This window comes from Falco biarmicus, chromosome 14, assembly GCF_023638135.1.
Source record: "Falco biarmicus isolate bFalBia1 chromosome 14, bFalBia1.pri, whole genome shotgun sequence".
Classification (NCBI taxonomy): Eukaryota; Metazoa; Chordata; class Aves; order Falconiformes; family Falconidae; genus Falco; species Falco biarmicus.
This window is the reverse complement of record NC_079301.1, coordinates 20,232,464-20,249,605: the sequence shown is the minus strand read 5'-3', so window position 1 is coordinate 20,249,605 and position 17,142 is coordinate 20,232,464. Positions and strand designations below refer to the sequence as shown.

Genomic DNA, 17,142 nt, shown 5'->3' with positions numbered 1-17,142 from the left:
CTTCAACACAGAGAATTGTGTTCTAGCTGTCTGTAGCAGTAACTTTAGTACAATACTTTTCTAGTACTTCAGCTTTGTTAGAACAAATGATCAATGCATTGAGAGTTGAGATACTAGGATTTTGGGGTGGGTGGTGGCGGAATCTGCAACATGGGATGGCCATGATTACCAAAGAAGATGGAGCTAGTTCTGGCAGTGACTCTTACAAAATACCCTTTTTTTTAAAATTTAAAAACATTAAATGTGTTTCAGAGACTGCTGCGTTCACCATACTTATTGGTTAAAGTCTAAAGAAATGGGAGTTTGAACTCCAGTATTTGAATCTGGGGGTAAAGAAGCAAAGGATTGCAAAGCCTGGTAAACATTTGATGTAAGCAACACTCCACATACACCACTTTTCCCTTCTTAAGAATTGCAATTATGAATAAGGCCCACAAGAGGCCTCAGCTTTACTGTCCAGTGTACACAGATTGCTCCTTTGCACCAGCACAAACTCCCCACTAAAACTGATATTGTTTATACATATGAATATTCAATACAACCCCCATAGTATCACCAATTCAAATAAGACCCCAGGATTGAGGTCTATCTGAAAAAAAACAAAACACACACTAACAAACCCTAAACCTAAACCACCACATTTTAAACCATCACCTAATTACTTTCCTGTTCTAGTCTCCTGAACTTGTAATCTCTTTGCCAAGTATTAGATCAGTCTTACCTTTGGATCTCCCAGTCGCTCAAGGTATTTCTCAAATGCTCCTTCCACATACTTTCAACAAAACAAATACAAAAACTTAGCCAGTTGTAAAGCAAAGTTAAATGTTGGGGAGGTGGGGTGAGTGAGGCATGACAGGGTGCACAGACACCAGATTTGGGACTAGTCTGCCAATTCCTATCATTTTTGGGTTCTGAAGGGCTATGGTCTGATTAGGGGTATGACTTCAGCTGTTGTCTGCCTTAGAGCATGGGAATGATTTGGGGTACCAATGTGGACATACCAAGGTATCTTAAAAAAATTAAGAGCATGAGTCTGAGTAATACTCCAAGTAATTGATCTCCCACCTAGATTAGATTAAGCACTTAACTGCAATTACAGGGGGAGAAAAACAAAACAGACACCAAAAAACACTCAAAATCACCCCAACAGCACAGAGAACCACACTGCACACACACCCCTGCACGAACTGTCTCATGCAAAACCAAACAAACAAAAAAAACCCCAAACCCTCATAACTCTATGCAACAATTAAAAACACTCTAGTGTCTTCTATCATCTTTTGATGCTTATTTCTTACTCCAAAATACCACATATTTCCTACCTACTAAATTCCGTGATGGTTGCTCCACAGAGAAAACACTACATAAATAATTGTCACCCTACTGGTTACTCCAGCATTAGTAACTCACCCAATTTCAGGAACTTCAGATGCATAGTCAAATAAAACTTGCACGACTGCAACTCAAATAAGGTAAGCAAGCTATCACCGTGCCATTTCTCTGGTCTTACATGCATCAAGCCTAGCAAAGCACGGCATGTTTTCAGTGCATATGTTTTTGAGGGTATGTTTACGGCTAAACCACTCGCCTCCTCCCACATTACTTCCTAACTACACGTGCAAAACTGCCTAACACACGCACTACTTACAGACTGAAACTTGTGCTGGTGTTGCCTCATAAACAAAACACAAGCTTTCCTGACTTCCACGTGGTAAATTTGAGATGAAAACACCTGAAAAAAAAAAAGGTTGTGAAACAATTAAGGAGAAAACTGCAGAGTTTAGTTTATGCTTAACACGACGCTTGTTTTACTCTCGAGGGGTACCCCCGCCACAAAGCGCCTCAGAGTAGCAGGAGAGGAGACGCCGCCCCACAGGCGCCCGGGGGAAGAGGCTGAGGGGAGCGCGGGCGGCCCGGGCGCCTGCCGGCCCCACACACCTCCCCACCCGCCACACCTCCCCTCGGGCACCCGGAGGAGCCTCCCGCAGCACCCACTGCCCGCCTCGGGCCGCGCCAACCCCGCCGGGGGCCTGAGGCGCCCCGGCTCCCCCCGGGACCGCTACCGGCGCCCGCCCCGCCGCCCAACCTGCTCGGAAACGGCTCGGAAAAGTGAAGAGGTGTCCCTGGCCGTCATCTTGCGGTACAGCCCCAGGCTGCCCAGGTACTCGTCCATGGCCACCTCGCTGAAGGACTTCTGCCCGAAGTACTTCTTCCAGCCCTTCTGCATCTTCCCCGAGCGGCTGCGGCTGAAGCGGCGACGGCGGAGGCGGGAGACGGGGGCTCCGCGCGGGGCTGCGCGGCGCGTGGCAGCTGGGCGCGCGGCGGCTGCTAATGAGGGGCCACGCCCCGGGCGCTCACCTGCGCCAGGGCCCCCGCTGCCCTCGGCCGGCCGGTGCGCGCCGCTCGGGGGGCCGCCCGCAGCCACCTCGGGGTGCCCGCCGGGAGCCCCCGCACCGCCCCGCGCCCCGGCTGTGGGGGCTGCCCGCGCCGCGCCGGAGCGCCGTCAGCCCCGGCAGGCGTCGCCCCCCTCCGGGCCTGCCTCGGGCAGCCAGGGGAGCCGTGGCTCATTAACCCCTTCCAGCTCCCTTGCGGGAGGTGCCGTGTCTGCCAGTAGCTGCGGAAAACCCCAACGGTTACTCAGAATTGGCTGTGGCGTTCCTGCGTGCCCTCGGACTGGAGGTGAGCTGCTAGCGGCACTCCCGAAGTAACGGCTCTGTAACATTTCTTACGGAAGTGAAAAATCTCGGTGGATCCTAACTCATCCACTATCTCAGGGATCAGCAAAAGTCACTTTTGCACAACTGTGCAGCATGACTTATTCCATGTATAGCCCTTATGCCTGGTTTGATGGGGAGAATGTCCCCATGTACGTATAACCTGCTAGTAAAAACTGCACGTGGACATCAGATGCACCAATTTGGGAGTTTTCATTGTTTTAAGCAATAGCAATTAAAAAACCCAAATGGTGTACTTGCAGGAAGGGCAGGAGCACCAACTATACACATACAGACTCTACATAGTCCGAAGTATAACGGAACAAATAGCCTGCATGAATGTTTTTGAGTCTAAACTTCCTTTGTTTTTAAAAATATTTACTGAAACAAATTGATGTTTGTTTGACATCAACAGTTGACAATTCCAACACTTTAAATAGGGAGCTCCAATCAGCATCAAATCGGAGCCCTGTGCTTCACAGAAGTCCCAGCTAAGTAACGTGGCTTGATTGTATTGTCAACCCCATTCCTCTCCTATAGGTCATGTTTTACTTTGGGAGTAAATCACCCAAAACCACGAGAGTCGGTGGACCATCTGGCAGCAGGTTTGCAGCTCTTGCCTTTTTCCACCCAGATTCACCACGTGCCCCTTTCCCTCTAAAGAGGCTTAAATCTCTCACTTCTAAAATTCTCTTTTTGGTGCTTCTGTTAAGCACACGGAATGAGAGCTGAAGGCATTTGCTTATTTGCAGAACATAACAGGAACATCAGCAAGGACAACTTATTTCCACTAGTACTAGGCAAATACGGTCAAGAAACCACTACATGTATGTCATGCTTATTAAGTAATTTAGCTTCTCCTCCTCACTGGAATTACCAACTCAGTGCAGATTTTGTGATGTAAATATCTCTCTATCCCAGAAACTAGACAGTTCATACTCCCTGCCTTGTGGGCACCGTGCTCTTTTAAGCATAAAGCTGGATGACTTTAAACCGGCACTAAATAGGAAACCATTTTATGTCAGTTAATATTAACAGGCATTTTCTTTTGCCCCAGTTGGTGGACTCTTAAGTATGGAAGGCCTTTCTAGGAGAGGAGAAAGGTTTTATTCTGACATCTTTATTCCTCTGTATTGTTTATTGAAATCCAACAACTTTATCCAAGAACAAAGCAAACTTTTCTGGCTGTCCAGGAGGAAAAGGTTTCAAAGTTGACAAGTCCATTGACTGTAGTGTCTCCACAAGAGTGCTGTAAAAACAGATCAAAACCAATAATTAAAAAAAAAAAAATCCATCCCAAAGGGAAATCTTTTCTTCACACAGTTTTCTTTCTATTCATACATAAATAATCCTTTAGCACAGAAACAGTATTAAAAGACACATACTGAAAGGAAGAAGAGATCCCACAAACCAGTGGGCCCAGACCATCACTGGCAGGCAGCATTGCTGAGAACACACTTCGATCGATACCGCAGCTTTCACAGACAACCTCAGCTCTTAGCTTTTTAATCTGTGGTTGCCATGTTGGGAGACTGAACAAGATCTGAGGATCTTCATCATAAACTGTATCAGGAAATTAATCCTATTTGAACACATGGCATAGTTCTCCACTTAACACTCTGCCAGAAAGAACAGCTAAATCAATCTGTTAGCTTGCTATTATCAGGCTGCAAATAAGGCTCAAATGCTAGGCACTGTTCAACAAAAGGAAATAAAAATTCCTTCATCTCTGAAGCTGTCAGAAGTACTGAGATAATGAGAAACTTGTCCAATATAAATGAATGAGAGGCCTAGTCTTTTCAGAAGGCTCTTCTGAAACATACAAAACCCTATTTGCAAGGCAAAGGAAAAGATGCAGACTAAATAATGGGAGTTGGATTTCCTCTGCCTTCAATTTAGAGGTCATCTGTTACTTACAGAGTGCAATCAATCATAAAAACAGTAAGATACAGTCAAAACATGAGAGCAAATGAAACTAACAGGAGCCAGGATGAACAAAAACAGAAGGAGCTGGGTTTTTTTTGTTGTTATTTTTTCAGGTTTGTTGATTTCATTTTTGGCATTTTTTCCCCCCTGAAGTGACAGGCAGTAGATTTGTGAAACTCCTTGTCAGAGGATGTGGTGCATTCAAGAAGTATGGTTAAAAAGGCAGCCTGAATAAGTATTTCTGAACACTTATATATTCATGTATGAATGTACCAAATAAGTACATAAGACAGAGGTATTGAAAGTTATGAACCAGACAGCATCTGATTTAGGAATCCCCCTGAATCAAAGTACTTATGAGCATCAGAGGGAAAGTAATACAGAGAAGTACCATGTGTTCTTCCCCTGTTTCTGTTTCAGCTGGGCATCTGCATATGGCCACTGCAAATAGGATACTGAGGTACGTGGACTCCTGATCCATATCAGTAAGGCCATTTGTATGTTTTGTTCTAAATACTCCAGATACTTTCAATTTTTATTACGTCAGCGCATCTACAGAGTCAGCTTCAGTGCCTTCCACAAGGAAAGTTCACACAGCAAAATAATGAAACAGAGCTCTAAGCCTACAGGAAGCAATTTATTCCTTATGGCTCATGGTTATAAACTGATAGTTCAGGTTGTATTATTTTTAGACTTCAAAAAATAATCCAACAACTAGTGAGGAAAAGCAGAGAAAGAGAGAAGCTGTTAGGTGCCTCTATGATGCCACCTGACTGTTCAGAATTCAGCCACTTCTATTTGGTTTAAATTGCTCTTCTTTCAATCCGAATACATGTGTCCTCAAAAACAAAAATAAAAAAAAAAATCATTAAAAGGAGTCATGGTAAAAAGGCTTAATAAGTTTGGTAAATTAGCTCCTAATGTTATCTATCCATAAATTAGCTCCTAATGTTAATCTAGCCACTGTGGGAAATCTACTTTGCAAACAAATGGTCGTTACAAAGAAAAATGTACATTTCCTTGTTACAGTCTCAATACTGTAGTAACAGAACGATGGTCCTGAACACGGCTTGTTCAGTCAGGACAGCCGCAGCACCCGCATACCTGCAATTACAGCAGAAGACATGCCCATCTCTGTGGAGCTGTTTTGCCAGTTCAAGCTGATGGTTGTTCATCAGCTTTTCGTTTATTACTACTACGAGTGGTTTTTCTTTTCCTAGAGCCTCCAGACAGCTACCTGCACCTACAGGAAAAACGGAAAACACCCTGAGTTTTTGTCCTGAAAGAGGAAGTTATCATTGCGCTTGCTCTTGAAACACGGGAGGCTCCTGAAGGTGAGCACTTAACCACTCACCTATAGCTGCGGACCTGAACATTCACTGCCAGCCCACCCCCGAGCTAGAGAGAAACAGACTTCAGGCAACCGACCGCCGCTCCTGCTCCCAGGGAACGGGCTCGGCCGACAGACGGGCTCTACCTGCGTGGCTGACGACCAGGTCGGCCCTCCCCAGGTCCTCAGCCAGCGACTCCTTGTAGCGGAAGGCTTCCACTGCCAGGGCCGTGCCGCTCAGCGCCGGCGGCAGCGCGCCGCGCCCGACCTGCAGCACCAGCTTCTCGTAGCCGCGGCTCTGCAGCACCTGCGGCGGAGGGAGGGCGGCTGTCGGCGTGTCCCCAGGCCGGGCACCGGCGCGCCGGGCCCTGCTCCCGGGCACCCCGGCCCGGCGGCCGCCGCCACCCTCCGCCGCTTCGCGCCACGGACCGTCCCTCCCGCTCCGCCGCCGCTTCGCGCCGCTCACCCGAGCCCCGCCCCGGCCCCCGCCCCGTACCCCGCCTCAGGCAGCCCCGTACCCCGCCTCAGGCAGCCCCGGCACCCCCGCAGTCACTAACGGGATCCGGGAGGGCGGCGCAGCTCCCACCGCGCAGGCGCCCGGTTGAGGCGCTGCGGGCAGGCCGTGAAGGGGAGGCCCGGGACAGCCGGGCGCTCCGCCGCCTCACCTGCAGGGCCGCCGGGGAGCAGATGGTGACGATCAGGTCGTCGAAGCTGGTAGTGCCCACCGTGACGAAAACGCACTTCATGGCCGGCCGGCGCCCGCGCGGGCCGATCTGCGGGCGGGGAGCCGCCAGAGGGCGCCGCGCGCCGCCCGCGCGCTGCAGCGCTCCTCAAAATGGCTGCCGGCCTGAGGGGGCGGTTCGGCGCGTGGCGGGGGGGACACGCCCCCTTCACCTCATGGCTCCCGGGGCGTGCTCGCCAGCGGCGTTCAGCGACCTTTGACTGGTAGCCACGGGTGTCTTACTTTTTTAGACTTTCGGGGGTGGGGTGTGGGGGGAGTAACCCAAATTATTCAGAAAGCTTTTCCTTTCACGTTATTGTAGCACTTGGGGCACAGATCACTGTAACCGACAGCCCAAGTGGGGCCTGGTGTGGGGGGGGTTCACAGGCGGCCGTTGCCACAGCTGCCTTCGTAACTGACTAGGGCTAGGGTTGGGATTGCTCGGCCTGGCCCAGCCCTCTCATGGCACTTACTGTGTAGGTAATACCTATCACAAAAGGATGGTAGAAAAGCAGTTAGGCATGCTTTGGAGGCGAGACTGGTGCCTGGGACAACTGTTCCCTGAAGCAGTGCTGTGGTGGGTCCTGTGAGGGCAGCCATGGGCCTGGCCAGAGGACGCACCGCGGGCCTGAGCAGTGTCACCTGGGCACGGTTGTGGTGACAGGGCAGATGGGTGGGCTGCCAGCCTTTGGGTGAAGGAAGGCAGGAGGAGAAGCATACATTTCTCTCAGTGGGTGAGGTTGGGTCACTTTGCCGTGTGGATATCCTTCCGCTGATACCACAGGGATTAGCGAATATCGGAGACAGAAGGAAAAGAGGCAAATTCAGTTTGAACTCTGCTGTTGTGTGCTTTGTTTAGGTACTTTAATTCTGGCTATGTATGTGCGCTCTGTCAACTCCCCCCCAAAATCCTGGAAATGCTGCAATCTGACAACAGGAACTGTTGGCTCTTAGTTGATCCCAGAAAGTCAGACATAAAAATTATTTGGCATAAATAGATGAACCTGCCACAGGAGCTGAGATTGCAACTCCAGGAAAACCCCGAAAGAGACTGAAATCAAGGCTAGGAGTTGTACCCTCCTGGTTTCTTTTTGTCACTTTGCCACTGACCAGTGTTAGCACCTTGGGGAGGTGTTTATTTTTAGTTTCTCTACCTCTAAGGCAGTGTTTAGCATTTTAGCTCCTCTAAAGCTTTCTGTGGAGGTGATTATATTAATGTGCAGAGTAAAAATCTTCACTGTAGTAAATATTAAAGATATTGAAAAGGGTTTTTTTGTCTACCCTGGGCCTTTTGAAAGATACATTCTCAGTATCATTGAATACAGCTATGTTTCCTTTCCTCCCTATTGCCCTTTCTCTTAAGTATACATCTTTCTGATGCTGTTTCAGGCTGATCTTACTATCTCCTTACGGGGACTGAGGAAAAGTACTCCCTTTAGCAAAGACATGTCAGCTCCCTGTGGAATGTGATCCGAAGAGCCAAGGGATAGTAAATCGGGCAGGAGCTGAGGCTGGAGATGAAAAATAAAAATGCTGTTCAGTGCTAAGCCATGTTAAATCAATTGCAAAGATGAAGTCACCAGTAAATCTATTATTTCAGGTACATTTCCCCTTTGTGGTGAAAACTGGGGTGGGGGGTAGAGGTGGGGATAACATTTCCATTTCCAAAAATATCCAAATATTAAATCTGTTAACACAGTCTTTTCCACTGAAGGCTAACAATAACCCCTTAGCAGTTGAACAAAGTGAACTGTTTGCTTTCTTAATTGCAAGTGCAACACAATGTACAATTCTACAAAAAGAAACTATTCAAGTTAGACACCTAAATCTATCTATTCCCTGAATTAAATTTAATAGATGAGGTCATATCTGTATAAGCTATTGGGTGTTCCAAGCAAGATGCAGAAAAGATGTAGCTATCTTGAGGATAAGTCTGATTGCCATGTTAATGGCTCATTCACAATGCTCATTAGCCCCCTGTTGCTTTCATTTAGCATAATGAGCCACATTGAAATGTATTTATTTTTTGATTAAAGCAAGTAGTGCTGACAGCAGACATGGCAAGGGGGAGGGTGGCACTTGGGAAACATGCTGTAGAGCAAAGCAGTATCAGAGTCCTGGGTGCACAGGGCCTTAGTGGCCCTGACCAGCCTTCACCCAACTCTCACCGCTCTCCCTCAGGACAAAGAAGCCAGGAGCCGAGGGTGACACACAATGCAAGCCAGGCAAAGACCTCACTGACCGGGCACAACCTGACCACACTAGAGAAAAACAAGCAGCACAGTGGCAGCAACAAATTCATCAGGCAAAGGCAAGGTAACAAGCCGTTTCCAAGGTCAGTCCAGGCAACCCAAACAGCAATTCAGGAGCAGAACTAGCAGCAAGGACACCTACAACTCACTTCTGTTCTCCCAGTGTAAGAAGGACATGGACCTGCTTGAGCAGGTCTAGAGCGGGGGCCACAAAGATGATCTGGGGCTGGAGCAGCTCCGCTGTAAGGACAGACTGAGAGAATTTGGGTTTTTTAGGCTAGAGAAGAGAAGACTTCAGGGAGACCTCATAGCAGTCTTCCGGGGGAGTGTACAGAAAAGATAGGGAAGAACTCTTTATCAGGGAGCATTGTGACAGGACAAGGGGTAATGCTTTTAAACTGAAAGAGGGTGGATTTAAATCAGATATGAGGAAGAAGCTCTTTACTGTGAGGGTGGTGAGATGCTGGAACAGGTTGCCCAGAGAACTTGTGCATGGCCCATCCCTGGAAGCATTCAAGGCCAGGTTGGATGGGGCTTTGAACAACCCAGTCTAGTGGAAGGTGTTCCTACCCATAGAATTAGATGATCTTTAAGGTCCCTTCCAACCCAAACCACTTTATGATTCTGTACTATGATTCTAAAGACCAAGTTTAAAAATTAAATCCTCATCAGAGAGTGTGGTTGGAAGCCCCAGCTGAGGCTGGTCCAGGCAATTAAGACCTGCAGTCAAGGCCCTGACAACTGATGGATAGGAAGTGAGACTTTGGGATTAAAGGAAGGATGCTAAATTATTCAGGTGTCAGTGATGAGGGTCAGCACATGTGTAAATCTTTGTGAGAAAAGGTAAGGACAGGATAATAAAATTATTGTAGATTTATTTTTTTTCTAATGAGGAGGATAGAATTTAAATGTATTGCAGTGTTTTCCTGTTTATATCATTATTTTATATTAGGTTAATTACAGGAGTTTAGGAAATTACTGTTCATTTGTACTAAAGCAGTGTAACTCACTGCATGCATGCTCTTACTCTGCCAAAACTGAAAAATAAACTAAGTCCACACATTCATTCTGCAGTTAGAAAAGGTTTACAGTGGTTGCCGTTGTACCTCAGCTTTGACCTTGCTTTCAGCTATCCACTTGTAACTTATAGTTCCTATAATGTAAGGCACTCTCAAGAAAATATTCCATGCATGAGCAGCAACTTGTTCATATCTCACTGCTTGCTGCCTCAAATTTCAGCAGAGTAAAATGTGTATTTAGAAAAATGAATAGAGTTTGAATAATATTAGTCTTCATAACCCTCAAGTGAGAGAGAAACTGAAGTACAGTCTGCATAGTATTGTGAAATAAATTCCTATATCTAGGTTTGCTCTTATGATTAATGTTTGCGTACAGTAAAACTTCTTATTCTTCCAGTCAATGGGTGCCTATTTGGTGGTATTTTCTAAGCTCTGCTCAGTGATTCTTGTCAGTGCTTTAGGGTATTCACAAGTTAAATTAAACATTGGGCATTTTAGGAGAATGACACGTTAGGTAACAATAAACCCATGCAGCTCAAGAAAAAAAAAAAAAGATTTGGTGACCCCTTCTTACTCTTAAGAAGAGGTTTGGACTAATTTCTGTGTGATCAAAGGACTGCTCAAAGGGAGAAAAGCATACTGCTCTTCCAAAGTTTAGGAGGCCTGATTGCAACAAGAGCATGGTACTTCAAGTTTCAGGGACAGCTGACCATACTTAGCAGTTTGCAAAAACAGACCTAATTTTACTAGCGTGTCAAATGGAATCTTTCAGTTTTCTTAATTAAAAATGTCCAGGAGTGAGTGAGCACCTGTCAACAGGGAGCTCTTACACTGAATCTCTTTTAATAGTCCTTGTGGAAGGTGTTTATGGAGAGAGAGTTTTGTTGGAAATAAGGGTTACAACAGCTATTCTTAAAATACAGTATGTTCAGGATCATGGCCCATCAGGTTTTGCATTTTATTCTTTTGCTTTTTATTATGAGTGCTGAATTTCACTTCTACAGGATCCTGTTTTGCTCATTTGCTTTCTAGAATGAAGAGAATTCAGAAATCACTGGAATGATTTCTGAGTATGGAGCAGGTCTGTGTGATTCCAGCTTGCTATTTTCCATGTGGCACTGAAAGTCAGTGTCCTCTGCAGCTTGTACTTCACCAGTAACATTGCAGTGACTTAAATTTGTATTGGAGTTTTCACTGGAGGGTACATTCCACTTGCACATTGAATTAGGCTTGTTAGGATGATTTTAAACTAAAAAGAGGGAAAGCTATCCATTCTAGGACTCAATCTCATTCGAATTTGTACCTGCTATTTTAATTAGAAGTTGTGTAAAGCATAAGTGGAATTTTGTCCACGAGTGCTTATGCTGTGGTCCATGAGAACTACAGATCATTTCAGAATGAGATGCTTGGAGCTGATCCCTTGCAGTTTTGAGGCAGTTAAAGATCATGTAATCCAGACTTGGTGCTAGGTCTTGTTTCTGGCCATTTGTTCCTTCCTGTGCTCTGCATTTCTACAGGTACTCATACAACGTCACAGTGATCCAACTCAGAGAACTGATCTGACAGGAAAGTGATCTGTTTGCAGTTAGATCAGTTTCCTGAGTTGCACAAGCAGCACTAGTAGCACAAGGAAGGATGCTTAAGTGTGGCATCTTGGACTGAGATTGATTTCAATGCTGGAGAATGGCACCTACATCTACCCCTTCACTGCCATTAGTAGCTGCAGTCACATGCTCTGAGCCCGGTGGCTCAGGGTGTTGAGTGCCCATTGCCTTTGGGGCAAACCTTGTGTGAACCTGTACCTGCTTGGGCTGGAGAGTCTCTCTTTTCAGTGCCAAATGTTTCTGTCCAAGTGATATGTGTGGGATATTGATAGAGATATTCAAGAAATATGGGCTCAATCTGACATAATGTAGTCCAAGACCCCAGGGAGAGGCTAGGAAAGGGCTAAAATGGAAGATACGTTCCTGTGAGAGCTTGCTCCCATCTGTGCTTTTTATGGCATAATTTATATTATGATATTTTCTTCCCATGACAACATCTGGGCAAGAAACTGAAGATGGCATGAGTGAAAGCTATTTTTTTGTTAAGTGAGAAAAGATGCATGCCTCCTCCTTTCTCCTTAGCCTTTATTTGAAATGTTTCTCGATGTGCCTTCAAAGCACTGTTGCTTTGTATTCAGCTCAGTTTCCCACACTTTGCCCTGAAAGCTCCATAATTATGTTTTTCAGGAGTAAGAAAATACATGTGAATAAACTGGTCGGTTCACATCTTGGTTTCTGAAAATTACATACTGCCCTCAGTTTGCTCTTGAAGTCTAAAGACTAACTCACAACTGTTGCGATAAAACTCGACCACTCCTGAAATGCATGGGCTGCAGACAACGTATCAAATAATCATTTAAAAACAGACACCAACAGAAAGGCAGATAAACCTCCAAGATTTTCTTTGAAAGGCAAAACAAGCTGATGACTAGCTAGTTAAAAATGCAACCCTGTCTTTCTTTTACCTTGTATTTTGTGCACAGATTGATTCTTCATTTGGCTTGTGATATAATGGTGCAGTGGATGACATGAGGCACAAGAGAGCAATTAGACTTCTCCACACTAAATTTACATTATGTTTCATTATTTTTTACATGTTATGAATGTGCAAAATGAGTACAGATAGTCTTACTCCTATTTCTAGTTGGCATTATATAAATTTGAACTGAAAAATGTTCGCTTCCTTTTCCTCTCATTTAGACGTAGTGCTGTACCTGTGAGGGATGATATTGTTGTTACCGTAGGGAACTGTGAAAATTAGATGGAGAATATTTTGGGGAATGATTCCTTCTTATTAGTATGATTCAGAGATGCTTCATCTGGGAAAATAACAGAGGAACATTTGTCAGCCAAATTTAAATAGTATACTTTGAAATATTCCATCACAACATTTCTACATCCTTTGAATTGTCTCTTTGTTGGCTTGTTATTTGGCAGTGGGGATATTGTCAGATATCTTACAGATACACAAAGGATTAAACTGCCTGGAGACAGTCAAGGGGATCACTTCTTCCTCAGGGCTGGCTAGCAGAAGACAGGCGCTGAAGCAGCACGGAGGAACTGTGTCCACTGACTAAATATTTCACATTTGAAGTCAGAGGAGAGGCAGTGGCTTAGCTGGAATGAGTGTCCATGACCTAACAACTTACGGTTTTTTCTGAATTTTGCAATATTTGATGGCATGGCTTGAAGCCCCAGGTTCTGGAATTACACAATTGTGATTGTTAAGGCCTTATTCTTCTGAAGGGGAGACCAAGGAAACAACTGAACCTTAAGGCCCTAAAGACTAACACAGAAATAATATGTATTACATATCTGTAACAATGTATCTTTTTATTATTCCTGTTTTGCTTTGTATTTACACAATGTCATGATTTTTTGAGACCTGACTTCTGGAAGCTCAGAGCTTAGTGGTTTATGAAAGTAACGTGCTGCTGGTCTTTGCCGTGCCCATGAAGCAGCAAGTCACCTCTGCGCTGGGATATAGCACATCCTGTGTTTCAAGCCTTGTTACAAGGAGTGTGGCTCAACTGATTTGTACCAGCTGTTGAACTGGATCTTTAGTGATGCTTGATGCCTCTGCTAGGTTTCTATCAAGGGTAAAATGCTTGCATTGAAGAACCAGAAAATGGGCTTCGTATCAAATAAAATTTCTCAAAGCTGGTAATTTCCATTAGGTGTTGGGGATATTTGGGAGATTGTAAAGGAAATAATCTGAAGAATGATTGCAAAACAGACCGGTATGCAGACATAGGATGGAGTCTGAAGTCTGTCACAAGGAACATTATTCTGGCTGTGAAGGCTCGATATGGTGATGTCTCCTGGCAACTTGTCCCTTCAGCTCCCCAGGGAACCTCTGCCTGTGACAGCCTGGCACTACTTGCTGTCTGTAGAAAGCCTACGCCACTACTCCTGCCTACTAGCCACCAGCAAACACCTCCACAGCAATCCACTGTGTGAATGGCCTGTGATTTCATATTCCTGCGTAATCCCTCTGACAGCCAACCCTATTAAAAATTCATTTCCATCCAGGCAAATCAGACTCCCTGAAATCAATTGAGCTTTGTTCTCTGAAGGCAGCTTGTGCTGGTGCACATGTAATCAAATCCTGAGGTACCTTGCATGCATTTTTACGAGCACTGAGATAGACTTCATGTTTCAATTATTCTTTTTGATGTGCATTTTTGAAGGAAATTAGAATATTATGCTCAAGAAAACCAACTGGTTTAGATCTTTCAAAAGAAGTTCCAAGTGAGCAAGCAGAGTTCCTGCCTTTTCTCAGCCAGTACTGACTATGCAAGTACACACAAATATCTCTCTTTGCCATGCAGCATAAAAATAGGTAAGGAGTTGACCTATGAACTCAGTCTAAATTTCACCTCTGTCCATTTGCCTATTATTTTCCAATAGCTGGCTCTTGGCAGCAGTATTTTTGGTAGGCATTTTGAATTGCTCTTCAGAAGTCTTCGGGGACACCTAAATCAGTCCACTGATTAAGTAAATGGATTTTAGAAGTATGTAGACCTGCAATTAATGAAAAGCTACTCTAATTCTACCTGAAAAGAAAACAGAAGAGCATGGGTGTTGGGCAAACACAATAAGTGGTGTTCATAGCAGCAGAGGACTGCCCAAATACACTGCATTGAGGAGATCAAAAGGCATCGAGCGTGCAGGCTCCTTTTAGATCAGTCTTTTCAGCATAGTATTAGCATCTCTACAGTTGCAATGCCTCTTTTTTTCTTCCCAAGCTGGCTCTCAAACCCAAAGTGAAATAGTGAAAGCATAAGAGTTTAACTTCCCAGCTGATCAGCGGAGACAGCCAACACAGATCTGCACGATACCTGAAAGATCGAATGTTTCACACACTGAGCTTGCCTGTTTCCAGCAGGTTTTCAGAGGAACTGTACCCTCTGCATCGTTCCCAAGCCTTTGCAACAGCAGGAGGGGTGCTAATAGCAGTGATAGTCATGATTCATTTGTCTTTCCTTTTTGTTTATACTAATAAGAGGATAGTCAGCTTATTATTTATAACCAGTCTAATTTCCATTAGACATTAGGGATCAAAGTAGCCACTAGATACTTGCCAAAACCACTGAGCTCAAATTGGAGATTCTTTAACAGCTCTGTCTGGGCCACCATTTTTTTTTGTTTGCATGTTTATATAGCAATGAATCATACTGTGAAGATCAATACCAGAAATATCTTTGTTTGCATGCATTTCCTGTTTATGGCCGCCTTTTTACTGCCAAAAATGCTAGAAATATTTTATGCAGAGGCAGACCAGAAATTTAATATTATGCAGTGATTTTCACAAAGATAGAAGATAAAAAATTGTGGCTTTTATTTTTTCATGTCCTAATGATATATGCAGAGACATTTAAGAGAGGTATATAGTCATATTTACAACTGGAAAACTGTTTTGAGAGTGTGTTCCTATGCACTTTACAAATACATGCTCTTATTTAGGTTATCAACATAAAATAGTGAATCTTCTTTTAAGATTTCTTGCATCATAATTCCAGGACAACATTCAGCTGTTTAAAATAAATAATCTTGCTAGAACTCACTCAGAAAGACTAGACCAGATTCATCCCAGGTGTAATTTAACTAACTTAGGTCTAAAACAGAACTCAGTGTTACATTTGGGAGAGTCATTACTGCTGCATGCACTAATGTCAAAACAAGACTGTTTTACATTATCTTGTCCCTAGAGAAAACTTTGCTGAACTCACGATTGTCCTGTTTGCTTCACCCTGTAGCATACTTGTGCATGGCCACCTGTACTTCCATGTACAGTAACACTGCCTTTCCCTTTCCCTGATGAAACCAAGAGATGTGCAGATACTAACTGTGATGTGACTGTTCATTTAAATAAGGTTTTGTGTTCCAGTGTTTCCTGTTAGTGGCACACTACAAAGCACTGTTCTTGTCACGGTGCCATACTAAAATGGTGATTCATGGTTAAGTCAGTCCAAATGAAGGGTCTCGTTTTGGTTTGTCTGATTTTTAAGTGTATCACAGATTAGGCTGACAGCTGAGGGTAGACCGAGATCTTTAATCAATCCAAAAGTGAGGTGAAACGTACTTGGCAGATGTACAGACAGGTCAGCTTTCCTTTGCCTTCCTTAGGAGATGGAACCGTGAAGGCTAAGAAGATTCTTCATGCTTCACAGCATGGTCCATTTCTAATCCTCTTGGTGTAATAGCTCTGAGCTTTCAGTGGTGATAGGGGCAGCTGGCCATCAGAAATTGGGCTGAGGACACTTGCAGGCTGCTTGGCAGCCATTGTATAGAACAGCTACCAGGTTGCTATCAGGCAGTGTTGAACTTGACCTAATGTCTTTGCCATGAAGCAAATAATGTTCCTTTTCTGTCTCTTATCAAAGGGATATAATTGGCTGGCAGCACCCACAGTTGATACAATGACACTTCTGGCATAAGTAGTAAAATAAGTTAATTTTTCTGGATGTAATGAGCTTTGATATTGAAGTGATTCATGTCTAAGATCAAAAGGAAGCATCTTCTGAAGCAGACGCGGTCCTATTTCCCTCCAGCGCCTTAACTTTCTGTTACAGTAGGCAATATCATTCCCTTTGGTTTTTATTTTGTGAGGCAATGACTTGGTGAGGATTCAAGTGAAATCTTCATTGATTCTGAGACTGGTATTACAGAAGGTGCTGCTGGGATATATTGCAGGTCCCTTACTGTTTTCTGTTTATGAACAACCTACCCCAAGGTGCTAATTAGCTAGGAGAACTGCATATACACAGAGTACTGTTTTGTTCGTCCATAAAAATACATTTGTGGCTGAGGCAAATTTAACTGCTTGGCTTAACTGTGAGCATCCTGCATTTCTGAAATCAGCAAGGTAATAGCAAAAATTTGTGAGACTGGTATTTTTCATCTAAAAACTAATTACAAATATTTGGTTAATTCTTAATAACACCTACCCTCATTAATGATATGTTACATGCAATAAACCCATTTAAATATTTTTATTCATTTTCCACAAAGTCTGGCGATGTATTGCTTGTACTGAATAAGATCTGTCTTTGGTGGTTGGTACCTCTGTTCTATGATTGTAATCAGCTATATTCTTGGCCTATGTACTGTGAAGGCTGGAAGAAATTATATCT

General features: G+C 44.3%; 1 protein-coding gene and 1 long non-coding RNA gene across 2 annotated transcripts in view; one reads left to right on the top strand and one right to left on the bottom strand.

Annotated features, from left to right (window-relative positions):
• Window positions 1-6,904, bottom strand: part of ALG13 (ALG13 UDP-N-acetylglucosaminyltransferase subunit) — a 30,759-nt gene extending 23,855 nt beyond the window's left edge. Inside the window, exons 1-7 of the mRNA XM_056359993.1 lie at window positions 6,636-6,904; window positions 6,118-6,277; window positions 5,745-5,883; window positions 3,855-3,963; window positions 2,087-2,503; window positions 1,649-1,732; window positions 722-772 (exon numbers count right to left, since the gene is read on the bottom strand). Of these exons, the coding sequence (XP_056215968.1) occupies window positions 722-772; window positions 1,649-1,732; window positions 2,087-2,503; window positions 3,855-3,963; window positions 5,745-5,883; window positions 6,118-6,277; window positions 6,636-6,716 (1,041 nt within the window). The 5' untranslated portion in view covers window positions 6,717-6,904. The remainder of the gene's footprint in view (window positions 1-721; window positions 773-1,648; window positions 1,733-2,086; window positions 2,504-3,854; window positions 3,964-5,744; window positions 5,884-6,117; window positions 6,278-6,635) is intronic.
• Window positions 6,905-7,922: 1,018 nt separating this feature from the next.
• Window positions 7,923-17,004, top strand: LOC130158804 (uncharacterized). The gene is made up of 2 exons (XR_008825495.1): window positions 7,923-8,291; window positions 8,873-17,004. It is a non-coding gene; the product is annotated as an uncharacterized LOC130158804 (long non-coding RNA).
• Window positions 17,005-17,142: the final 138 nt, after the last annotated feature.